General features: G+C 42.7%; 3 protein-coding genes and 1 pseudogene across 10 annotated transcripts; 3 read left to right on the forward strand and 1 right to left on the reverse strand.

Moving 5' to 3' along the window:
- The first annotated feature begins 42 nt into the window (after window positions 1-42).
- Window positions 43-9,102, forward strand: LOC136542054 (uncharacterized). Of its 2 annotated transcripts, XM_066534323.1 has the most exons (10): window positions 43-424; window positions 1,269-2,410; window positions 2,501-3,182; window positions 3,282-3,961; window positions 4,480-5,725; window positions 6,086-6,420; window positions 6,505-6,687; window positions 6,901-7,004; window positions 7,352-7,443; window positions 7,524-9,102. In XM_066534323.1, the coding sequence occupies exons 1-10, from the start codon at window positions 265-267 to the stop codon at window positions 7,559-7,561; spliced, it is 4,662 nt and encodes a 1,553-aa protein (XP_066390420.1). In that variant the 5' UTR covers window positions 43-264; the 3' UTR covers window positions 7,562-9,102. The 2 variants fall into 2 exon arrangements, with proteins under 2 accessions (XP_066390420.1, XP_066390419.1); XM_066534322.1 differs by having other exon boundaries at window positions 1,269-3,182.
- Window positions 9,103-10,115: 1,013 nt separating this feature from the next.
- On the forward strand, window positions 10,116-25,118 carry LOC136542055 (uncharacterized). Of its 7 annotated transcripts, none has more exons than XM_066534326.1 (21): window positions 10,116-11,264; window positions 11,365-11,415; window positions 11,534-11,590; window positions 12,327-12,377; window positions 12,451-12,501; window positions 12,602-12,786; window positions 13,271-13,384; window positions 13,500-13,565; window positions 14,452-14,535; window positions 14,616-14,702; window positions 16,217-16,308; window positions 16,396-16,456; window positions 16,710-16,766; window positions 18,176-18,236; window positions 18,506-18,613; window positions 19,379-19,497; window positions 19,668-19,739; window positions 19,862-19,947; window positions 20,031-20,127; window positions 20,614-20,780; window positions 23,108-23,253. In XM_066534326.1, exons 1-20 carry the CDS (start codon window positions 11,153-11,155, stop codon window positions 20,746-20,748), a joined length of 1,746 nt encoding a protein of 581 aa, XP_066390423.1. In that variant the 5' UTR covers window positions 10,116-11,152; the 3' UTR covers window positions 20,749-20,780; window positions 23,108-23,253. The 7 variants fall into 7 exon arrangements, with proteins under 7 accessions (XP_066390423.1, XP_066390422.1, XP_066390421.1 ...); XM_066534325.1 differs by lacking the exon at window positions 23,108-23,253 and adding an exon at window positions 24,980-25,118 and having other exon boundaries at window positions 10,117-11,264; XM_066534324.1 differs by lacking the exon at window positions 23,108-23,253 and having other exon boundaries at window positions 10,117-11,264; window positions 20,614-21,566.
- On the forward strand, window positions 14,781-15,735 carry LOC136542908 (uncharacterized). Its single transcript, XM_066535527.1, has one exon. The coding sequence runs from the start codon at window positions 15,073-15,075 to the stop codon at window positions 15,733-15,735; it is 663 nt and encodes a 220-aa protein (XP_066391624.1). The 5' UTR covers window positions 14,781-15,072.
- LOC136542056 (cellulose synthase-like protein E6) lies at window positions 21,893-25,172 on the reverse strand (annotated as a pseudogene).
- Window positions 25,173-26,080: the final 908 nt, after the last annotated feature.

Consider the following 26,080-nt stretch of genomic DNA (forward strand, 5'->3'; position numbering starts at 1 on the left):
CAGCCATCCAGGCCGTCGAGTAGGACCACTGACTCCCGAAGCGGTAATCGCCGCTCCTCCTGGCCTCCAGCGCCCCGCACCACGGCCCACAGATCCCGTCTTCCCATCCCCCCCTAGCCGCCCTCCGTCTTCCCATTCCGATTCAAAATTTTCGGGCCTTTCGCCGCCGTCTCCACACCCGCTAGCCGTTGCCGTTCCTCTTCCACCTCCATGCCCAAACCCTAGGCCCCGCAGCGACCTCCGCGAGAGCCGAGCTGGTCAGCCATGGAGCACCTGTTCATGCAGGCCTTCGAGAGCAGGGACCGGGTGGCCGCGCAGGTGCAGCAGCACGCCGACTCCTACTCCAGGATCCTCGCCTGCAACCTCCTCGCCGCCGGTCACCAGGCCCCGGAATGGCTCATCCCTTCCGCCACCCTGCCCCAAGGTGCGTGTCCCAACTCCTCCCTTACTCTTCCGTCTCCGCGCTGGTGATTCGGGCGGGTTCCTGAGCCGGGGCGGTGTGGATTGTGTTGCCCGATTGGGGCTGATTTCGATTCGGACCTGGGCTCGCGTAGCTGCACTGGTAGGGTTGGTGGGTAGTGGTGATTTGAGCTTAGGTTGCCCTATAGAAGGTTGTAGCTAACTAGAATTTGGTTCTAGTGATAACAGTTTGCGGGGAATTAATTTGGTTAGCTCCTCCTTGTTTGTTAAATGCGAGATACTTTGAGTTGAGTTGTCTGTGTAGCGTGTTCGTTTTCAGGAGCAAGGAGGCCATACGCTTAAAATTCGCTGGCTAGTAATAAAATGGCTATATTTTCCCTCGTATTTGTGTCAAGATGGTCATGACAGCAGTAATTTGCATCAGAGAAGCGCTGCGGATGAGGATGATGTTACTTAGATTTAGAGAAACCTAGGGTTTTGCCTTTTGGTATGATGACTACAACTGAATATTAGCATAACTAAATATACACGTTATGGTTTGTTGTTGCCACTCTATTGTAATTTCAATGGTTCCACAAGTAATATAATTTTCAGCTAACAAAAGGGCGTACCCAGTGCAGAAATAAAAAATAATTATGACTCTGTTCTTTTTTTTTTTGGTCTGCAGTGCTACTTATAAACATTTGTAACATTGAAATACCTAAGTGTTGCGCCTTGACCATTATTGAATGTTCCTACATTATATTTAGCTTTTATATGCTGTGAATGTTGTTTCGTGTTATCCATTTGTGCACTGTTACTATCTTGCATTTTACTCATATATATTGAAGTACTCCATTTATGTGTAGAGTTGAATGGCAAACCAATTGTTCTGACTGGAAGACAGATTACAACACCAGCCATCAATAGGACTGTCTTTCTGCCTCTAGCTGTTCCTAGCACTTTGTCCACAAAGTCGGGGGATCCAAATGGATATGATGCCTACCAAGGCACTAGTTGCACTGCTCTGGGTACTACTAACCAACATGAAGAGCAGCAGCAAGAGCAGGCTTCGCTTACCCAGGAGCTTACTGAGTCTTGCACTGCAGCCAAATTGTTTTCAAGGATTCAGCGTTCCAGGTCAAGGCAAAAGCATATTGAAGATCGCCTACATGGAGGAGATCGAGCTGCAAAGAGTGGAAGCTGTGATGGTATGCAAGATGGGATGCATAAGTCTAACCTTAAGACTGTGGGGTCAAACAGAGCTGCTGCATCATCATCTTCCGTGCTGTGTGATGATGTCCCAAACCGTGCTGAAACAACATCAGGTTCAGGTCAGGGTGGTGGTTTTTGTGCCATTCAAGGGAAGTCAACTGACTTCTTGAAGTGCGACAACAATCCTGAAGACCAAGGAGTTAAGTTAGATGGTTTCCCACCGCTGATTGTAGAGAACAAGATTATCTGTTCTGATAGCGATGTCGGGGTCAGTAACAACTGTTCTGTTAGAGATTCACCGGGTGTGCCACTTCTAGATTTCTCTAAGCCAAACACTGCAGATAGTGTGTGCCATCAAATTCCTGAAACTCACTTATTGGTTGAGCCAAAAATACTTCAATTTGATGTTGCTGAATCAGTTTGTATGAATCCTTCCAGTGAACAAACAGGTCAGCAACAGGAATCTGGTCTGAAAAGTGACCATCTTGATCTTGCTTTTACAAATATGTCAAGTGAAGACCCATCTTCTACCAGCTCTCAGGGACCTCATTCTATGGGAAGGTTGTTGCTTAATCATGTTAGGTCAGGACATTTGAACCATGACAGTGCATCAGTGGAGCAGCACCACAAATATACTTCAGAATGTGGCCATCCTGATCTTAGTATGCCTTCTCCAAATAAGAAACCATCTCCGACGTGTTCTGCTGAAGTACTGAATTCTACGGGTGAACCATTACTTCATAAGAATATAGAACATATTCCTGAAACCAATTCTTTGGGAAGAGCATACCCCAAGGTCAGCCAACCACTTAAAATAGATACATTGAAGAGTAATGAAACCAACTGTTCTGTGGTCAACTCACTGCTTGATAATGATACAATGCAGGTTGTTGAGGATACTGACAAACCGAAATCTCATGTCTCACCTCCATACAGTGGACCTTTGCAGCTACCTACCCAACTAGCTGATGCAAGGTTTGGGGCTCATACATCACCAGGAATATCACCGAACAGTTTGTTAGGGGCGGATGGCTGTAATCACCTTTCAAATTTGCAAAAAGATGACACAAATAGCCGATGCTCCCAAGGCAGATCTGCTGAGCTGCTTCCACCTCATAATTTTATTTCCATTTATGCTTGCCAATCAAGGTACTTGTCTTATAGAACACAAAGTAACGACAAACATTCCAATGGTGCTGCTGCTGTGAATGCCTCTAAATCTGCAGATAGTGAGTTATCTCAGGAACAGTATTTATTGGTCAGACCATCTTTGGAATTTAATGGAAGTATTTCAGATGTGGAAACTTCCTTGGGCCATCCTCCTCTGGGCATGCAAAATGAGATTCTCCAAGCAGACCCAGTATCTGACTCAATCAATTGCTCTTCAGGAAAATTGGGTGATGATGTTCATGTCAGCAAAGCCTGTGGTGGTTCTGCTGATAACAGAAAGAATGAATCTGTGGTTCCAAAAGTTAGCCCGATTAGTTCATCTAGAACCAGAGATAAGCAAGTAACAGAAAACAATGCTGTCGCTTCATCAGGAAAAAACAATGGAAAACTGGGACAAGGTATTGTGATTGCTCCTTGTCCTTGTAGATCATTATCCGTTTCCTTTTTTTTAGCAAATGTCAATATGATATGTTCTTATATAACTTGCAATCTTTCAGGAAAAGAACAAGAGACCCCTGATGCTAAGGATGATGTGCAAGTAATTGCTGATTCATGCACAGCCGAAAACATTGAGAAAATGAAGTCTCCATGTACGCTAGAATCATGTGACAAGAACAACAAGCACAAAGAGGATAGAGGGCATGCTCAGAAGAAGTCAGCTGCAGATGGTTTCCAGATTAATGGGGGCATGCCATCCAAAAGAAAACGAATAAAGCGCCAAGACACTGTGCTTCCCAATTCTCAAGACACAAATCCATTATCTCCAAATCACCAAGATGGCATTGACACCCATGTGGTAACTGCAGAAAAAATTTCAGTGGAAACACAACCTTCTGGTCGTTACTTCCTAAGAAATTCAGGATTTGATCACTTCATGTTTCTCAAGTCTGAAACAAAGAATGATGCAGTGAACCACAGTATGTCAGTTGCAAGTGATGTTCAACAAAATGAGAATTCTTCTCCCAAGCTAAGAGATAGGTTCAGCCTATCTGAGGTTGCTCTCTGTAACTCTTCTAGTGCAAAGGCTTTATCACCTAATTTTAGTAATGGTATCAGCAGCAGGAATGTAGTTGAAGAAATGGACCTCCAAAACTATCAAGCACAGTTAGAAAATATTTTTGATGTTGCTGCAAGTTCTCCATTGGCTAGCAGCTCTATGGAACTCTGCAGTCAAGGGGTATGTGTTTTCATCAAGTGTTTCAGTTCTTCTCCATTTTGAAATTGTGAAAATGCTAATTTAAAAGATTATTCTTTGGATTCTTTTTGCAAGTGCAAGTTTATGGAGTTGGATGATTTCAGTTTTATCTAAGTGCAAATTGGTTCAGTATCTGATTTTTAAATATATTGTTAGACTTGTTGGTAGGTGAATTTCATTTATTAGCATTTTTAGGTGGTAGAGTTTTGCAATGTTCATTCTTGGATAGGAGCATGTTGAAATCAGCTATCAATGTACCAGAACAGCAAGCTGTCTTTAGATCACCGGAAGTATATATAGTCCTTTTGTCCTTTTTTTTTTGCGGTGGCTCATGTTGGGTTTCAGCTCTAGCCTACCCCAACTTGCTTGGCAGTTGGCACAAAAAGGCTGTGTTGTTGTTGCCACTGCTGCAGTGTTTTCAATGTTCTTTCTGAAACCAAGCTTACTGTTTCCTAATTGTGTTAGTAAATCATTGACAACTTTTCTTCTTTTGTTGGCAGGAAAATACTTACTTACAAGGTGAGAGATTAAGTGTTGCTAATTCCAATGTGGAACATCCGCGGATGGCTCCTCAGATGGATGAAATATTGTCTGAGAGTGTGACACTGAATCCAGCAAATTATTTCAGCACTGATTCAACAAATATATTCCTGAGTTATGCATTGGATCAACATGGTAAACAGGCATCTGCTCCAGTTGCATTGTTTCATGAGGAATTAAGTTATGGCTCTGGCGTGGAAGTTGATAAGAAATTTAGAAGTGAAGATCTAACAGGACATTTGCTATCTGATGATACTACCCCAAGGCAAAAGGATGATGACTCTGTGGAATTTAATGATGCAATGCCACAATTTGAGAGCTTTGATTTTTCTCTTCCATTGGATAGCTCAACTACTGAAGAAAGTACATTTGGGAGCGTTCATGATTCCAGACAATTTGGTACATTTAATTCTGATACCTCTAATAAATATAAGATGAGCACAGTAAGTGGCATGCGTCAGCTATTGGCAACTATGTCAGGGAAAGCTGCAAACTGTTTGTTTAATGATGATGGAAGACAACACAGTGTAAGTATTGATGGCAGAATAACAGATATTTTTGGTTCAAGTGGATTGGGACATAAGGGTTCTTTCATTACTTCTGATGTTGTAGCGTCATGTTCCTCAAATACTGCCAACAAACAGGATAATGGTGAAAATCCATTGACCCCTTATGCTGAAAAGTATTGCGTGGGGAAACTTTCAGAAAAAAATAGATCTGTTTCAGAGCATATGGGTTCAATTCCTGAGCTTTTATGCTTCCGAATTGATGAAGACAGTGACATTGCAGAAGAAAATGATTACCGAGAGATATTACCTGGATCTGTAGGCAATCAGGGCCAATCTGGAAGAAAAGCACTTCAGGATATCACTGGACTATGTCAAAGCATTGGGGATCCTGCCTCTTATTCGATAGGTATGATTATGGATACAGGTGACACAGACATGACTGTAGAAACTTGCAGCAGCGAACTCAATCATGATCCAGATCTCAGGAACGATGGTGATAACAAGAAGCCTAAAGAAAGTTGTGCTTCTTTATTAAAAAAAGGAGGGAAAATGTCTCATTCCCTCCATAACAGATTAAGCAAGAGAGAAACAAGACAGAGTGAAGCAAATCCTGGCAAGCGCTCTAAGCCTAGCAATATTGTTGCTAATGTGGCATCTTTTATACCTCTTGTAAAGCCAAAGGTGCAACCTGCATGTGGTAAGTCTCATTTGTTACTTCCACTATTTCATCTCGAACATACAGTGCGTACTAGGAATTGGTGGAATCAATGTTCACAAGTTTTGACCAATAATTACTCAAAATTTGAACATGTTTAGTCTACAAGAGTTGCACCACTAGATTCCTACTTGGAATATCATTAATACCGATATTGATTTTGTATCAATTGGTAGTATGCTCTATGAGAGATTAATGGTCCAAGTGTAGTATTTTGGGATAGAGGGAGTATTAGTATAAGTAAATTATGCTAAATCTAGTAGGCAACTGATCCTTGAGTTAGAAATATTTGTTGAGTGGTGCTCACAGAAGGCCTCTACAAATGGGGTTTCTGTCTTGTAGTGAAAAAAGATGTCAGAGTGAAGGCACTTGAGGCAGCTGAAGCTGCAAAACGTCTTGAAGAAAAGAAACGAAATGAACGTGAAATGCGCAAAGCAACAGCAAAATTAGAGCGTGAGAAACTGAAGCAAGAGAAAGAACTAAAGCAAAAACAGGAAGAGGAACAGAAGAAGAAAAGAGGTGCTGATGTGGCAACAAGGAAGAGGCAGAGGGATGAGGAGGAAAGGAGGGAAAAGGAGAGAAAAAAGAAATGCATTGAAGAAGCTCGAAAACAACAGACGCGACCTATGGAAAGAAAGCATGCCAACAATGACAAAGAAGCTCATCCAGAAGCTCATGTGAGTAGAAGCTATATTATTTATGTCTACCAAGTGTTCCTTAATATGATAAATATTTGTTACTAAGCATTTAAGTCGTTGCAGGATAATAAGGAGCGGCAGAAGAATTTGGCTGAAGCGGTGAAAGTCCCGGTAAAAGTTGATGAAATGACAGGCCTTGGAGGAAAGGCCACTAACAGTCACAATGAAATGGTTGTGATAACCGATGAGAGGCCTAAAATTTTTGGATCTCATTGTCAGGAAAATATCCCAAACAGTATCGAGGAGGTATGTTCTAGTCTTCACTTAGCTTTATCTTAGAAAGAACCTTGCGAGATCTTAAGTCTTAGAAAGTGCTGGGATACAAAGACGGCAGATTATTTTTTGATGGGGAAAATGATGGAGATTCTCCAATTGGGCTAGGTAGTGTTATTTCACTTCAGTGTCAGCAAAGGTTCTAATTTCGAATTCTCTGCTCTGTGGTTTGTTGAACTTTTGTAGTCATACATAATGACTCCATATAAAGATTCTGATGATGAGGATGATGATTTTGAACATAAAGAGGAATCAAGGCGAAGAAGAAAATTGGTTCCTTCATGGGCTCGGTATGTGTCTACCTTACTTCCAGAATCTCTTAATAACATAGCTGCTGTTCTTTACATGTTATGTTGATGTGATGCCTGATGCGGTATGGCAAAGCTCAGGAGCCACAACAGAGCTTCCTTTGTATCATCCATGCTGTTGAGCTCAGCGTGAGCGGGGGTCATAGGATGAGTTTATTTGCATAATTGATAATTGACGAATTGATTCTCCTAGCTTTAATAATGATTATCGGATGCAACAGAGAAACTCAAGGCCTCTAAGTCATGCCCGTTTCTCATTTTATTAATTGACTTCCCCTCATTTTACCTTGAGAGATTGCTAATGACACGGTCTCTTCTCTGATTTGCAGGGGAGAAAACTTGGAAAACATCTTATTATCCAATTATGTTTTGGACGTTAGAAAAATCTTTGCACGAAAATGCTCATCTGATCTCTCTGAAAGTAATCCCCCATCCATCACTGTCCATGTGAATTAAATTCATCCTGGTAGTTGCAAACGCTTACTTTCTTGTTCTTTGCAGCTTGTCCTGTCCACATACCACAACGTGGTTTCAGATGAGTTTCTTTCTTAGTTCGAAAATGGGTCCCAGATGTGCTTCCATTTACTGAACTATTGGTTGTGTGCTGCTGCCTTTCGTGAGGCATTGTCATTTGGCTTCTGTCAGCAGTATGTGTATAAGCTGGTTTCACTAGTTTCACATATGTATAACAACATTCCTGTACCATTAGGCAACTGTGGCAACGATCGTTGTTGTACATAGTTTCGATTAGTTCACGAAGGCTTTTGCTTCGTCGCACTATTCTCTGTGCAAGGAGATAACCTGTTGGTTGACAAGAGTAGTGATCTTGTCTGAGCACTGTGCTCAAGGGAGCAGCATGGCTGTTAAGCTACTTTTATGTACATTATGTAATGCCATGAATTAACTTGTACTACACTTGAAATCGATAGTTGTTGAGTATTTTTGACGCAAAGAAATGACGTCTTGGAATGTTAAAATGATTTGGATCAAGGCGAATGTTGCGGTAGAAGAATTGCACAGTATTTCCCCAGAAGTTAATTATGTACGTGTGGTGTTCGTGCGGCCTGGGCTGGGACTGGGAACGCAGGACATCTGGTGTCCGGCGACGAGGCAGCCCCGGCCATGTCTTCCCGTGCAAAACGAAGACGAGGTCTAGTGATGGTTGAGTCCAGGTTCCGGCGCGTTCCGTAGGCCTATTCCGCGGCCGCATCGTGGCGAGCGGGTCGACGACGACGAAGCCTTTGAGAATGGCAGGGCTTGGCCCGACGGGCGTCGGCGCTCGTCGGTCGTCACAACGATCGCCGTGGCTGCCGCGCCACGCACTCAACGCCTGTACAGGTGGGAGTAGAGCCACATCCACCGGTCGTACGTAGGTGTCCCTGCCCCTCGCCGTGTGCGCCGCTCCTCACTGGCCCCGTGGAGCTTGACTGCTTGTCTTGATCATCCCTCGCCCCGGCGGCGCCCGTGCCACAGGTCCACCTGCACCAGCACCCGCAAGTATTGTATTGCACATGCACATGAACACAGCCACATAACCCACGAGAAGAAGCTACTAGTTGCATGGCCACTGCCCACGGAGACTGAGAGATCATGGTTGGGTGGCCTGTCGGCGATGACAGTGAGAGCAGAGAGCACACGGCCCTCGCAGAAGCGAGGCTTCTCCTCGCTGGTGCTGGGTTGTGCTCTCTCTCTTCTGTCATCACTCCCAAGGTCCACCTCACCCGCTCTCCATTGCCAGCCCGGGCCGCCGGCGTCCGCCCTCCCCCTTGCCACGAACCCTGCACCGAGGAAACCAAGCAGTCAGAGACGCCATCGGCCTCGGCGAAGCCAAATAAGGCATCCATCTGCCACGCCACGCCATCGTGCACGCGATGGGATGGGAGGAGCCCCAGCAGATAGCCCACGCACGCCCGAATCATCAGAGAAGTGTGGGTGGAGTTGCTTAGCTTCACCGGGAGGGAGAGAAGCAGCGTGATGGACGACATGACTCCGATGCTCGCCCGCCACTGGCTTGTGCGCGCGCGAGGGCGTGTGTGAGTGTCCGAGTGAGCTAGCCTAGCAGTGAGGCGTGGCAGCCAAACGTCTGCGGCTCAAATAATAAAGCGAAACGCGCTGGGTGAGCTGAGGCAAGCCTGGGGGCTCGCTGCCACCGCTGCTGCTGCTGCCTAGCAGAACGTGGGAAGCGTGTTTACTCGGGGCGCGCCGACCCGAAACGGCGCCGAGAACGTGGCCCTGCGCCCGCGCCGCGGCAGCGGCCATATCCGGCACGGCAGAGAGCGACGGGGAGACGCCGTACCGCGCGTTATGTCTCTGGCTGTTGTGAATTCAGTTGGGGGGGGGGGGGGGGGGGGGGGGGTCCGCGCGCGCGGCCGCGAATTAATCCGCCGCGGCGCGCGCTGTGCCTGCAGGCTGCAGCCGCTGCGGAAACGCTCGTGCACGTCGCGCTCGCGGCGCAGCAGCTGGGCTAGCGTGCACGCAGCAGTCGCGCGCGCGGCCAGGGTACAGGAGAGGAGGGAAGGTGCTTGTAACTGCATGCATCACCAGTTGATGCATCGAGCAACAGCCGCACGGCATGTAGGAACCGTTCCAACTTGCAAGCGAGACACTGCCGAAACTCGTTCCTGACAACCAGAGTTGCAGCGCAATATTTGTTTCATGGCAAAAATTTAAAGACTTGCATAGGTAATCAAGTTCAACTACAGGCTTGCTTAGACAATCCAATTAAAGCTCGACCGGTCGCAAAGTCTCTCTACCCAGATCTTCATCGACGATCGATCAGTTCAACTAGAGGCGCGACTAGCTCGAGGATGGACAGCTCGTGCATGGGCGCTGGCGGCCACCACTGGAGCAGGCGGGTCGAGTAAGGATGGCAGTGGGTCGGATTCGATTCGGATATCCGCGGGTTTCGAGTCCAGCAGTTTTGGTTTTGGTTTTGGGGACAGTTTTGCACCTACGGATTCAAGGTGGATTACCGTTTTCACGCGTGGAGCACCATCGGGGTCCGACAGAATAGAGCCCACTAACAGCCCATCTGGTAACCCTAGGTATATAACTCTCACGGCCTTACCTCACGCTCGACCGCTCGCTCACCCCGGTTACAGACTCACCAGATCCGTATGTCGGCATGCTGGCGCTTGTGTTTCCTCGGCCGCTTGCTCACCCTGGCCACGGACTCACCAGATCCGCTATCGGCATGCTGGCGCTTGTGTTTTCTCGGCCGCTCATTCACGGCCTCACCTCACGCTCGGCCTCACCACCCGCCACCGCGCAAACAATAGCTGCAGGTTTCGGAGCCTGCCACCACCTGTACACCCACTGGCCACAGTAAGCAGACGAGCAGGGGCCGGCGTGCCCAGTCGCTAGAGGCGTTGTGGTGCACGCGCGCTCAGCCGGAGCAGGTGCGGGCAAGACGCAGGCAGCGGTGCGACGCCCCAGGCCCTAGTACGAGTCCCGTAAGGACCACGATGTAGGCGGAGGCGGACTCTAAGGGCGGCAGCAACGCAGTGTATAAGGGATTTGTTGTAATGTTTTTGGATTTTGGATAATCCGTCGTGTTTCGATTTGAAATATGGATTCGGGACGGATTTGGGTTTTCAATTCGGGTTTTGATTTTAGCCGTCCAGAGACCCCACCCGATCCGAATCCGTCCCATTGCCATCCTTACTGTCGAGCCGGCAATCATGGCTGGGCAGATGTGGGAAGTGCAACAATCGTGGTGCCGGTGCCGACAGCCACGGCGAGGTCGTTCCGCGGCGTATTGGCGGCCGGGAACCCAGCCACGACGTCGCCCGTGAGCGCGTCGTAGGCGGTGATCGGCCGGCTGTGGGAGGCCCCGCCAGGAGGAGTTCGTCACCGCCCCGCTGCGAGGAGAACGCCGTGGCGTAAGCGGTGGTTTTGGGCAACAAGTAATTAACGAAATGTCAATTTATTGATGGGCTTATACAACAGGCCTCAATAAAGCACTCGCATATGGGCCTCCATGGAGAGAAAGCCGGCCTAATTTTAACCTTCGCATTATCTCGTCGCTGCATTTCTATCGTCACCACCACGCTTTCCTTTCGTTAACCCCTCGTCGGCTCGTTGCTTCCTCCCTACACTCTAGCCGCGCCAACGCCCCAAATCCCAAGCATATGGAGGGGGTAGCCACCGCCGTCTCGCTGTTCCGCCCACGCGCTTCCGCATGCCTCACCATTGTCCTCGCCGAGAATTCCGGCAACGCCCGCAGGAGCCCTGGTTCCGGCGGTAATCCAGATTCCCGTAAATTGTTCGTTGTTTGGTTAACTACGAGCGCTCGTGTAGCCCTGTAGCTTGAGCATTGTTTTTTTGTTGGATTGTTTTCAAGGGAGGAGCAGGGTTTCGAGGCGTAGTCTGGAGATGTCTCCCAGCGGCGCAGGTAAAGGGGCAGTCGGAGTAACTGCTTAGATGTTCTGTACTTCTGTTTGGTGAGTTAATTTAGGACTGTCCGGGTTGCTTGTATGAATCGGCTTAAAGTTTTCTCCTTTTGTTGGAAGGGATGAGTAACGTACGGAGGCACGGTAGCAGGGAGGCGGAGGCTGCAGCTCGATCAGGTAAAAAGTACTAACGATCACCATGTATTTGCTTGGCTGGTTAACCGATTATGAAATGTTAGAGTTAGATATGTGAAGTGTGGTAGTAAACAATTAGGATCAAATTTCTAAGCCTGTGCTTATCCAGTGCAATCTTCACCCATTTAGTGATGCAGTATTATTCCAATTTCTTTGCTGTGTCCACTGAAGCACTGATGCATTTCCTTCAGTGACTAATTACTGCACCCGGAATGCGTGTAAATTATTTTACAAATATTTGTTCCGTAATATAGAATTCTTTCATGATAGTGATGGATATGCTTCTAGCTTGCTACCGTTGTTATTGACTGTTGAGTTTGACTGCCTTTGGACTTCTCTTGTGGTAACAGTAAGGTCAATTACCATCTTAAGCCTGCTACTTGTTCTCGTATCATTTGAAACATCTTGTAATTTGTCCCACTGTTTAACCAACGAGTTCATGTTGCTGGAGTTAAAGAGCATGTCTTTTTGGGACTGCTGGAGCAAGACCTTGTTAATTCTTGTGCTGCAAACTCCTGCAGCATCAGTGCCCATTGAAATGTTTTTTTTTTTTGGGTTTTATAGTGCTTGGTGATGTGTTTTGCTATTGACTTGTTGGGAAACAAGGGAAGACACCTGTTCTCGGAAAGGATATTATTACCTGTGCTAAAAAGAGGGTTTACCGAGCTTAATGTCAATGTGATTCTAGCTACCAATCAAAATCTCTGATTTTTTTTAGGAATCACTAGAGTTCCAAACCTTGGTCCTGCAGTTTTTACTAAAAGGGCAGGTAAAGAGTTCTTTTCAATAACTATACCTTAGTTGCTCACTTTTATATTTTGATATATATTTTTTCTTCTTAGGGATGAGTAAGGATACATTTATTAATTTGGGCGTCTCTCATCACAGAGCGGGTAAAAAGTTATAGTTAAAGTTCTCAAATTTTGCTATTCATATATAGTTTTCTTCATAAAAATTTTGGCGATGATAATAATTTAGAGGGGCTTTGTTTAGTCATTTATGTTATCTGTGTCCTCGAAGCAGTTGCAGTGGTGAGGTTGCTAAGAATCGAGAAGGGGAAAGCATTTGTAGACCTTTTGAATGAGAGAGCAAATGATTCTGGAGAGAAAGAGATAGGATATGTGGAGAGGACACTAGGTTTCAGCACACGCTATTTGGAGGACAGGGATATAAGACTGGTAAAAGTTATATATTGCACATGGTGAATTGGTGGTTCTATTTGCAAATTTCTATTTATTCAAAAGGCATACACTATAAGACTAATAAAAGTTACATATAGCACATACTTATTTGTGTTTCTGTTGTCTGATTTCAATTTATCCCAAAAAGCATAGACTTTTGGGTTATTGCTGGGACTCTTGAATTATTTATCTTCAACAACAAACTACAAGGCTACAAGCCTTTTAGTCCCAAACAAAAAACAAGTTTGTTGGAGTGGCAACCATATATCCCTTCAATATTCAATGAACATAGAGCCAACCATTTCTCAGTTCTTTTTGTTGTCTTCACTTACTACTACTAGCATGTATAAGGTGTCGTACTGTGATGACAGACATGTTTGTGTGAATGGCTATTAAGTAGTAACTATGTTTCAAGGTTTGTATATGCCTGTACGAATGGGCTCAAAGCTTCTGTTTCATTTTCTTATACTTACATTATTAGGTTACCGCCATTGTTGCTGGAACTGTGCGTTGGAAACGCTACCTTGATTATCTAATCATGTCGCTATGCAGTGAGGTGAAGGTTTTCAGGGAGATGGAGCCACTGCTCCTGCAGGTCTCTCTTAGTCTCCTATTCTCCTTAAAGCATATATATTTTTTCTTGGATACTCATCATAGTAGTTAACTCCACTCTTGTAAAACCTTAGAAGGCTAGCGCTTTGTGATTTCAGATATTGAGAATTGGCTTTTTTGAAATTCTCAAGCTTGATGTACCTGCTTATGCTGCCGTTAATGAGGTACGTTGATTTTTCTTTCTTTCTTTCCTTTTTCCTTCTCCGATGCTTTGAAATTAAGTTAGCTATTTGTGTGGTTTATACTCTTATTTGAACAAATCGTTAGCTTCTGTTTTCAGTTTGAGAGCTTTACATTCTGTTTTGTGTAAGTTCCACAGCACAGATGTGACATGGAGCTAACAATTCATTGATTTGTTCATGTCATGTTTATACCATAACAGAGAGTTTATTGTAAATTCTGTTGCTTTTTTGTGATAACTACATGTGATTAGCCAATTACCCAATTCTTGTGTTTTGTGTAAGTTCAACAGCACAAATATGACATTTAGCTAACAATTCATTGATTTATTCTTGTCATGTTTATACCCTAACAGCGAGCTTATGTTGCATTTTGGTGATAACTACATGTGATTAGCCAATTATTCACATTCTTTTGTGCCTGCACTCAAACATCAAATGGCAAATTTAGTTGTTTCTTCAAAAAAAAAAAAAAAAATTTTAGTTGTTTCACTTACCCCTGTGCCCAGTATCTATTATGTGTTCATGGATAATAATGATGAATGGTGAGAAGAATCTTTTCAAGTTCTTTGTGTCTTTTTTTGCACAACTTACATTTTTTATATTATGATCATACATATACTTTCAACATGACTCCAGGAAAAAAATATATAATGGTCATGTTCCTGTTTCAGTAATCTGAAATCAATTCACTTTGTACACTAATCATTGTTATTGGGATTTGAACCTTTTTATGTCCTTTCTTTGAGATACATATTGTATATTTGTCACTTATACTACTAATGTTAATGTTAAACTAGACAATCATGTATATGTATCATTGTTTTAGAAAAACTTATCTAACAATGTATCCTGCAAATCCAAATTTTAGAATGTAAGGCTTGCTAAAGTAGCTTTAAGGCCTGGTGCTGGGAATATGGTGAATGCAATTCTGCGTAAACTTGTATTGCTAAAGGTATGGACAGTAGACTTGATTTAGTCAGCCTGATCAACAGGATGGTGTTGCAACATGTTTTGTTTCTCTTCATAATACAGGAAACAGACTCTCTTCCTCTTCCAAAGATAGAAGGTGATGATCGAGCCCAAGCTCGTGCTGTTTCTATAATTTATTCTCATCCTGTTGTAAGTCTGCTCTTCTTTTAAGAATTTGTTATCTTCTTTTATATATCTAATTTTACTGTGTTCTTCCTTGATAGTCGTGTAGCAATCAGGGGCATTAGTGGCCAGGCTAGCAATCAGGGGCTACAAATTAGGAGAATTATTGTCTCCAGATGGTTAATGGCCTATTTATATCGTGTAATCAGTGTTGGATGAAGCAAGCAATAACAAACCAATTTCCTAATTTCTCTCCTCTCAATCTCACCCCCTTCACCAGCCATCCTCCTGGCAATGGTTATCCCCCAACCCCCAATGATCTAAGGATCATAAGGTTCATACCATCTGGTATCATGAGTCAGGGATCCTGGAGAAGTTCACCTGCTACCGTGCTCAAATGGAGAAGCCAGAGCATGAACACCTGGCGGCAGTACGCCTACAGGCAGTAGTACGTGGACTCCTAGCACGTCGGCGGGTGCAGTCTCTCCGTGGGGAGCAGCGTCTCGCTGTTATCTCCAGGGCCATCACGTGGCCATCATCGGAGGAGCGGGCAGCGGTGCGCCTGCAAGCAGCAGGGCGAGGTTTCCTTGTCCGGCGGATGGCGCGGAAGATGCGCATGCTGCTCAGCCCGTCGCTGCAGCAAATAGCAGCCTGCACGTTCGACCACTCGGGCTCGCCTATACGTCCTGCGGCTCCAGCCGAAGTAGAGATCTGGGTATGCGGTCTCCCGGTGTGGGGAACGACCATCGCAACCCAGCAGCAAGCACTGACGGCGGTGGCCGTCTCATTTGTTCTGGCACCCGCCTTGGTGCTGGACAGGTCCAGTGTACTAGTGGGCTGGTACATCCTCCACTCTTCATCCCACATGAAGCCAGCAGTTGGGCTCCTTCCATGGGATCCAGGAAGACTTAGTTGCAGTTCAAATTTATTTTATATTTTAGTTTTAAATAACAACGGTAAGACGAGATGTAAAAGGCTTAACCCTAGGTCGCGTCAAGTAGGTCTGCAGCAGCTCAAGGACGAGCTTCTCGTCGAGGGGGGAGAGATGTCATGTGGCTAGGCTAGCAATCAGGGGCTTTAGTGGCCAGGCTAGCAATCAGAGGCTACAAATTAGGAGAATTATTATCTCCAGGTGGTTAGTGGCCTATTTATATCGTGTAATCAGCCTTGGATGAATCAAGCAATAACAACCAATTTCCCTAATCCCCTCTTTCTCTCTCAATCTCACCTCCCTCACAATTGGGCGCTCAGGGGATAAACCCTGCACCATTACCGATCCAGGCTACGAACTTCATAGCCGGGGTCCTGCTACCTTGGGCGCCAACGCCCTTGACAAGTCGCTACAATCAATATACTCACATTTCTGAAGGCATTAGCACTTGAACTACATTTTTTAGATCAATATCCCTATTACCTGGGTCTTGTAGCTGTGGGATGTTCAACATACTTGTTCTTTCTGGTTAAAAATCTTTGCCTGAAAACAATGCAAAGAAGATCATGACCAATTATAATTTTACTATATTGTGTGTTCTGCATTGCAGTGGATGGTGAGAAGATGGATACGATTTCATGGAAAAGATGAAGCTCTAAGATTGATGAATTGGAATAACAGTGATCCTCATTTCAGTCTAAGGTTTTAGCCAATGTTATTCTATAACGCAATCCACATGTTCTGTTTCAAGCGCCTGGTTGACTGACCTTTATATACTTTGCTTCATAGGGTGAACACATCAAAAGGCTATACTAGGGCTGACCTTATAAAACGATTGGAAAGTTTACAGGTGCTTCCATTAATCTTCTTACCTCCTGTTCTGTCGTGTATGAGTTCGAGTATAATTTCTTAAAACCAAGAATGACTGAATGAGTATAGCATGTACTTTCTGCACTTCATATATGTAATTTTGGATTTTGTCCAAATTTCAGTTCACATTGGAGAATATCAATCTTGATATAGAGCTAGTTGGGTCTATCTCAGTATCCATTTCAATGCCAATTCTATGACAATTTTGCAATCTAATGGATGTTTTTTTGTAGGTTCATTATGAAGAATCAATTATGGATGAATTTGTCTGTGTTCGGGAAGGGATGCAGGTACATTAGCTGAATAGATTTGTCTTTCTACTATTTGTACACACTTTTCATATGTTGACATGATCTTTTCATATCCTCTGTACCTTTTCTTTAAACAAATGTGATTTGTTTAATATATATATTTTTTCTCGAAAACGCAGGAGAGCTGCGCTTCATTAAATTAAGAAGAGAATAAAGGGCAAGAGCCCAAACAACACCTTACACACCACACACACACGCACACGCCCCAACAGTTTCTAGGATTACACTCGCGCCGGTGACATAAACACACAAGACGACCACTACTGAGTTAGACACTCTAACTACCGGGTCGGAGGGCAGTCAGGAAAGATAATCCTCGAGCCCCTGCCATAGACCACAAGCGGCGGTCCTCGCCAGCTAAAATCAGAGCACCAGCTAAGCTTGGAGCTGATCCATCGAAAACACACCCATTGCGATGGTTCCAAATAGTCCATGCTCCAAGTATAATAAGCGAATTAACTCCTTGCCTTATCAGCCCATCAGCGGTGCTGCTGCTAGCTTTCTCCCACCAAGCATGGAAGGACAACTCTGTAGGCTGAGGGGACAGTATCTGAAGACCGACCTGTCTAAGCAGATTGAACCAAAATTCTCTTGCGAACACACAATGGACAAGGAGATGGTCAATAGTCTCTTCTTCTTGGTCACAGAGAGGACAATATTCAGGATGAGGCAACCCGCGACGTGCCAGGCGATCAGCCGTCCAGCACTTGTTGTGCGCGACCAGCCACATAAAGAAGCGACACTTAGGTGGTGCCCAAGATTTCCAGATTCTTTCCCATGGTCCAAAGAGAGTAGAACCCAAAAAGAACCCATCATATGCCGACTTAGCCGAGTATTGTCTGTTGGAGGAGAGCCTCCAGATGTGTCTATCCTCAACCTCTGGCTGCAGCTGAAAATCCATCAATAAATCCCATAATTGTAGAAAATCCACCAACACACCAACTGTACGAGCTCCCTGTATGTCACATTTCTACCATTTCAAGACCTAGTAAACATGTTAGAGTGCATAAGATGTCAGCTTTCATTGCATTTCCAGGAAAGTGATCTGAGAGCTGATTAAAAAATCAACCTTAAATACTTAAGATTTCTAGCAAATAAAATTGTAAAAATGGATAGTTCTATGCTTATTGCTTTAGATGTTATTTTGATTGTTATAACTGTGAGTCAGTATATCTTACCTTGCATCATGTTGGATAAGTTTGTTATTTATTATGCAAGTCCGTTTGCATTCAATCAAGGGCCCTTGTGTGCATTCACTGTTTCCCCTGAAGAAGAATCATTTTATCATTTATCCATTACCAAACCACTGATTTCATTTCTCATATTTTTCTTGATTATGCCTCTTGTTATGCTTGATAATTGGACAATTTAATTTCTTCTTTGTATAGTCAGTCTTACAAGCTGGACTACTGAAAGATGGCATTTGTGCTGTGCAAGATGAGAGTGCAGGCAAGTTACGATAGTTATTTCATGATCACTAAGCATGTACCTTATCCAAAATGTCGTTACTGCATTAAAATGACATTTTTCTAAGATTACTGCATTAAAATGTTTTTTTCTTCTAAAAATGATATTACTGCACTAAAAAATGCTCTTAGCGAATAATAGCCCATGGCTGTGGAAAGGCATTCAGTCACTTCCGTTTAGTTGGGAGTGACACAGTTTCATTTGGGGAATTTATTGATAGTCTGTGTTGAGTTATGAAAGACCTATTGCAGGCCTTGTAGTGTTTGTGGTCGATCCACAACCTGGGGAAACAATTGTTGATTGCTGTGCTGCACCTGGTGGAAAGACTCTTTTCATGGCATCACGGTTGTCAGGAGAAGGTAGGAAAATGGAATGGACAGAGGGGTTTAATTTTCTAATGATGTTGTAATGCAAACTGTAATAAACTTGTTTTGCTACTATCTCATGAATACGAGCATTCACAAATGCCACTTTTAAGTGAAAGTGTCAAGATCATACAGTTTAACTAGCCATCGGATGCTATACTCAAACTGCATGGGTATAATGTTTATACCTGGCGAATATACTTAGCTTGATAACCACTGGCACATGGATATCATTTACCATATGCCTGAAGGTGCATATAATCAGGCTATCAGCAGTAAAGTGATTCATTCCGACATTCACTCACATCTCCACTTTGTTCTGCTGATATCCTGATTATATGCACCTTCAGGCATATGGTTCTTGATATCCATGTGCCATTGGTTGTGAAAAAGATGTGAGTGAATTTTGGGATGAATCACTTTCCACTTCTTACTGCTGATAGCCTGATTATATCCACCTTCAGGCATATGGTAATTGATATCCATGTGCCAGTGGTTGTCAGGTATAAAGTTTATATCCATGCAGTTCTAGTGCAGCATCTGATGGCTAGTTAAACTGTATGACCTTGATACCTTCACTAAAACTGGCATTTATAAATGCTTGTATTTAAAGTCAACAAGTACATAGATCTCACAAAAATCATTTCAGAATGTTTTCTTTTCCCAACACGTTTGCCATTTTATGTGGTTCTGATCGGATTCCATATGTCGAATGGATAGTAGCTTAGAGACTTGTCACGATCATGTACTCTGGTACAGGGAAGATATGGGCTCTGGACATAAACAAAGGTCGCTTGAGAATACTCATGGATGCAGCAAAGTTACACGGTCTAGATGATATGATCGTTGACATCCATGCTGATCTTCGACTATATGCTGTAAGTTCCCATGAAAGTTCACACAAACCCAGAAAAAGAACAGAAGATTTGCTTATAACGCTCCAATGGAAATATTTTAGAAATATGACTAGTAATCATCATGGATTCATGTTTAATGATTGTCCACATATATGATAAGAAAATTTTGCCCATGTGGACATATATTGCAGAAGGAAACCACTGCTAAATATGACAAAGTATTGTTGGATGCTCCATGCTCTGGGCTGGGAGTCCTTTCCAAGGTACCTTTCTTCATCAAGTACATCTCCAACATTTCATCCTTCCAGTTTTCATTTAAACCAATCTGAATCTGGAGCTACAAGCTATTGCATTATAAAATTACTTTTTTTTGAATGTTCCTAAGAGGGCGGACTTACGTTGGAATAGGCAGTTGGAAGATTTGGAAGAGTTGATGTGTTTACAAGACGAGCTTCTTGATTCGGCATCAATGTGAGATCCCTTGCTCTGTAAAATCATGCAAGAAAATTTGTCTGAACAACATCTGAGGTTACTTACAAGGGTTTTACTTGCAGCTTGGTAAAGCCTGGTGGTATACTAATCTACAGTACGTGTTCAATTGACCCTGAAGAAAATGAAAAGAGGATTGCTGCTTTTGTTCAGAGGCATCCGGTACTTTTTTTCATAACAATCAGCACTATTTGTTTTGTTCAAGTTATAAACTCAATATTCAACTTGAATGATAAAAAATATGTTTGTCCTTCCTATTCAGGGACTGTTGGTATTATACTATTATTATGTGTTGCATTGTTTTTCCACTGAAGTGAAGTAGCAGTAGCACTATCAATAAACTTCTTAATTCCAGTAACTGGAAGTTCTTCATAACCAACCATTCCCACTATATTCTAGCCCTACTATTTCAGGTCTAAAGAATGATATAACTCTGGTGTAGGACACAAAACTGTGCACATTTAAACTTTCTGTAGCATTATTTTTTTCCTGCAATTGGAGTTCCTGCATCATGATTCATGTCCGCAACCTTGACACTTCATCATGTTCCTTTTTTGCATACAGAATGTTTTGTATACCCAATAAAAAATCTTATTATGATTATATTTTTTGAAATCTGTATATTAATTACTTTATGATATGCTGTAGGAATTTGCTCCTCAGAGTGTATGTGGGTATGTTCCTACAGAATTTATCACAGATGAAGGTTTCTATTGCTCAAATCCAACTAAGCACTCTATGGATGGGGCATTTGCTGCACGCCTTGTCCGGTCATCGCACTAATATTATAGGAGTTGCCACAAGGCCACAACTAGGTGAGATGGAATCACATGTATTGCCCTAATTTTAAAGTGCACCAAGTCACTGCTTCAATATCTTTATCTTACATATTCTTGAAACTCTGTCTGCGTTTTCCTCTCGCATTCTACATTAAGAAGCACTGTGCTTTGGCTTCACAAAAAAAGCAGTCAAATTCATACCATATTGCTTCTTGTACGGCACGCAGATTAGTTGCATCATAAACAACAAGAATGCTGAGGATGCCCTGATGAGTAATGTTATAAATGTATGTTGCAAGCCAAGGTACTAGAACTACACCTGCTTGAATGGTCTGCCACTGTGCATCTCTATTTAGTTGATCCTAGTGTAGCATGACTATGACACCTTTGTCTAATGCTGCAAATGGTAGAGTTAGTAGTGATAAGAATTTCTAGATGGATGCACTCATCCAAAATTCCAAATGTAGCCTAACATACATACATTTAGTTAAATATGGTATTTTAGAAATTATTCTAGTGCACATTATTTATAGGCAATACCAGACAAGTGTCGTCATTACTACTGTGGAAGAAACAAGGTTTTTTATCAGCATGGAAGTTATATATATCATTCCTTGTTTGCAATCATAAAGTGTGTATTTATTGTCTATACTTGGGTTGTATAATTGCTGTCAGTGACTGTGAACTGAGATGCCTGGCCTTACAGCTAATTTTCTAGTTGAAGGAGATTTTGTGCAACTAGAAATCAAATGTAGCATGTAGGCGGGCACCAATTCTTTTAGTGATGCAAGTGACAAGTGAGAGATTTTGAAGAACTGCCACGTGCTATTTTGTGTACATCTTACATACTGTTGTGTATCTTGTTTGCCACGGCAGAAGATGCACAATGTCCTGTAAACTCTTTGCAAGCTATGTGGCACATACTGTTGTTTGTATCCGATTATCTTCATCTCAAGTTCCTTTTTTTAATATCCTCTCATTTTATAAAGATTATTATAATAATTAGCAAGCAAGGCTAATCTTTTTATTTGAGGATCTAAAGAATTTTATGAGAGCATACCATAAGCGAAGCTTCATCCTACTGGAGACATTTGAAATGTTGATACATATCATACACTCATTGAGCGGCAAATAGTTAAGAGTGCTTGCAAGGCCATTTGTTTGGTTGGGAACTTCCAAGATGAAGCTTGGACTTCTCCCTTTATGTACTTTTGCATTTTTCTACTGTCTAAAAGACTGATTAGTCTTTCTTTTGATCCATCTTATGCGCATCACTAATTTATTATGTATTTGCTCAATACATAATCAAAATCAACATATCTACTCTTTTAAGAAAAACAGAGAAACATATTGATTTGACCTTTGAAATGATGAGGCAACAGACAATGCCCCTCAAAACAAACACATAAGGTAGTGCTGTTTTAGGATGGTTTGGGTTTTTACATGAGACAGTATGTGAATATCTTGCATCATCTTTTTTTATGTGTAGTATATTCAATTGAACTCTTAAGAAATTCACCAGTGCCTCTTCTGTGACCTCAAATTATTGGTACAAAGAGGGCCACAATCACCAAGCCAATGGAAGCTAGTGTGACTGAGAATGGAATTCTCCCTGTGTCTTTCCTGAGGAACATTGCTTCATAGATTGGGATATTGATGATAACTAGCACCCCACATAGAATGACCTGGAGGAAAAATATATTGAATACTATGTGCCTGTGATGATTTGGTATAGCCCTCCCACCAAGCGCACATGGTTGAGTAATGCAACTGTTACAATGATCACATATTCTGGTGAAGACGATCCAAATTCCATGATTTCTTGCTCGTACCTTTTCGATTCATCTTTATTGCTGGCCTTTGATGTAACTGCAAACCCCATCTTTGACAGTCCTACCAAATTCCTGATTGTGTCAATGACACCATAGAGGTATGAGGTTATTCTTTTAATTATCCACATCCTCTGTCCATTCCACCACCCCTTCAATGTTTCTCCGGATAATAATGCTTCATATAGGTTGTACATATTCTCCACCGATGAAACATATAGGAAAGGTATGACCCATGGACTCATTATCTGAATGACTAAGGGCATTGTGTTAGTTTCACTGCAAATTATATGAAACTAAAGTGACACTTATATCATATAATGTTACCTCTGGAAATAGGGGAGTGCTCTTGAGAAGGCCAAGTGAAGGGATGATAACATAATATAGTGTAGGGAGTGAGTTTGGTGCCCACAAACCAGGAATTGAGTAGGCCATTTGATGTAGTAACCTGATATTTCCATGTCCAAAGAAGAAGGGACAGTACTTCGAAAGAAAGATTGAAAAATTACCCTCGCTCCATCTCTTGTGTTGCAGTATTGTCTGAGCAAGTGTTGTTGGACCTACACCGATAAATGCTGCTCTTGATGGGCTCATGAAGACTGACCCCTACCCTCTACAATGTATTGCCAATCCAGTGATGATGTCTTCTACTGCACAATCATATTTCAAGTCAATCTCATTTCCCCACTGTGTTTTATATTCATAAGTGCAGGTTGCTAATGACTTCGCTTTCTCTTCAGTCTGATCTATGTTGACTTGTGTCTTTTTCTTAATTCCTCTGTCCCAATCTTCCTTGTATTCTTTGGTTTACCTTCTGCCACATAGGATCTCCCTTCTATGGAAGCATCTGGAGCCACAATATAGAGGGCCACCCACACTGTCGAAATCACTCAGCTCCTTTAGATCTGAAGTAGCTATGTTAGTGTCATGACATGTATAGTAGTTGCATATACTGCTATTGCTATTTATGAAAGGTGTTGAAATCACATTGCTATTGCTGACCTGATTGATGACACGGAGGGAGTTGTCATATATGTCATTCTTCGTCACATTGTTATAGGTCTGAGGGTACTGTACAAATCCGATTTTGTGACCCATTTCTTCATCAAGGAAGAAGCATAACGCATCTCTGATTGAATCACTGTTGTTGGAATACATATCACAGTCCACATTCATGATGATAGGGCTGTTGCTTATCACTGATGATACCCTTATCTGAATTAAAAAAAGAAATGTTGACATATTTTTAGACTCGTGGTTAAGGCATCATATTCTTTCATGGAGTACACTTTATATTTAGCATTTTAGCCAGCATGGTGGTAATGAGAGTTTGTTTATGATAATTGTCAGACTCCATACCACACCTGCTGATGTCTCACAGTTGTGGTATTTTACCCACATCTAGGTAAAATCAACATATTTTGAACTGTATATTTTGATAAAGGGCTGCAGAACTGTAGATTTAAACATTTCCTTTAAGTTCAACTTTGGGGAATTTTTTGATGCACTGCTGATTCATTGATGCTTAGTGGATTATTGAGGTGTCAGCAGATAGGACAAATACCCACCTATTGTGCATATGCAAGCATTATTCTACAATGTTCGTGGCTGCATCAGTAGTTGTTTGAAATGTGCAAGCATTATTCAAATTATTTCACATGGTCCCATGCACTATGAATTGTGTAAACATGTGGCGCACCGTGGACCTACTAGGCACGACAAATCTATGCCTTGTGTCAATTGCATCTTATGATTTTCTGATGGAGACAATAATAGCGTAGTATGGCCTTGGTCATCCCTGTACTACTCAACTATAAATTGAACTTCCTGATCACAGAATCAGAATATATATATGTTTAAACTATTTGCTTATTTCTATTGCACATATGAAAATAAACAAATACTAATGTGTAAAGTAGGGAGTTTAAAAAGAAGTTTGTTAAGTTCTAAGATAAGGACAGATAGGGCAAGCACCAGAGCGTTCATTGCCCCAGCTTTGAAGTTGTGGTGGTATTGAGGCCTCCTCTCTCGTGCCATGTATACCATTGTTGGTAGTACATTAACCTCCCTGTCATTTTGCATTGACGTGGAATCTAGAAAACGAGCGAACTGTCAGAATTAGGAGGCTCAAATGTTATGAAGTTCCTCACTCCACAATTATTAAATCACGCTCCAGTTTGGAGGGCAGGAAAGCTACCTGAAGAATTGGCTCGTGATTTTTGGGAGTCATTTCTGAATTCCATTCAGAAAATCCTTTATGCTTTGCTTTTATTTCTTCTGGAATTTTGCCTGACACAACAGCTGAATCAATTCGCTTAGTCATTTCCTCGTACAGGCCCTGCCCAATGGAACCTCAGTCCTGAATATGCATACCTTGACGAATGACCATTCTTTCAAGGTGCACAGATCATCACGGGGCTTATCTGACTCTGAGAAGTAAGCAGCTGGTGACCTTGGCTCAACTTTGTATGTCTTGCAAAATGGGAGCCAATGCTTTGCGAACACGGAGGCCCTCCCATAGAGCATAGAAAGTGAGAATCGAGCCTCCATCGTCCGAGAGGTAGACGTTTAATTTCTCAGCTGGGTAGTTGTATGCCATGACCGATAGCACAGTGGAGATGACTTGAGCTTGTTCGGCTAGACGGAAAAATCACTGTTTATGCTGGAAACACTGTTCATACTGGTTTGTTGCGAGAGAAAAACACTGTCCCAGCTGAAAAATAAGCCGGCTTCTTGCTCAGCCGAACAAGATTTGGTGGTTCTGATTGTGGGTCTGCAGTGCACACGAAGATGTCCACGCAAGGCAGTCGTTCTCCAAATCTGTGCCAAATGATACGGTTCGTCAGTTCGTTAAATCTCAGTGTATAGCATAATTACTCAAATTTATTGTGCATGAAAGGTACTTTAAAGAAAAATCAATCATTCCAGTTATGATCTAGGCTACTTGATCCGTTCGTTCTGTGCTGTACCTTTACCGGGTGTCGTTATTTTGTTATTATATGGAGAGCAGGGGGGGGGGGGGGGGGGGGGGGGGGGGGGGGGGGGGCGGACCTGTTGATCAGATATTAGAACCCAGTTTGTGCATACTGTTTTAAACGGTGTGATCGTTTCTGGAAATTTTAAGCTTTATATGTTTTGGCAGTAGTAGAGTACAAAAGTTTATACAACTACTGAAGTACATTAACAAAAGACTGTTGCATCACTTTATATCGTACTACCTATATGTCTAAAAAGCATGATTTTTTTTTTTGCTCTAAGTCAAACTATCATAAGCTCCATCAAATTTACAGAGAAAACTATCAATATCTATCTTATGGGTACTAATTCGAGGCTTCAACGGAGACTTTACGTTAATATGCTAGAAAAAAGTTAGAAATTCTTACGATAATCAGAAACATCTCGCTTCTAATTTGGTAGACTCTAATCACCATTTCCAATAATAGCCATTATAGCTATAAGTTTGCATTTAAACTACCCACCTTTGCATTATGAAAGATAGTTTAAAAT

Source organism: Miscanthus floridulus, chromosome 3 (assembly GCF_019320115.1).
Source record: "Miscanthus floridulus cultivar M001 chromosome 3, ASM1932011v1, whole genome shotgun sequence".
NCBI lineage: Eukaryota > Viridiplantae > Streptophyta > Magnoliopsida > Poales > Poaceae > Miscanthus > Miscanthus floridulus.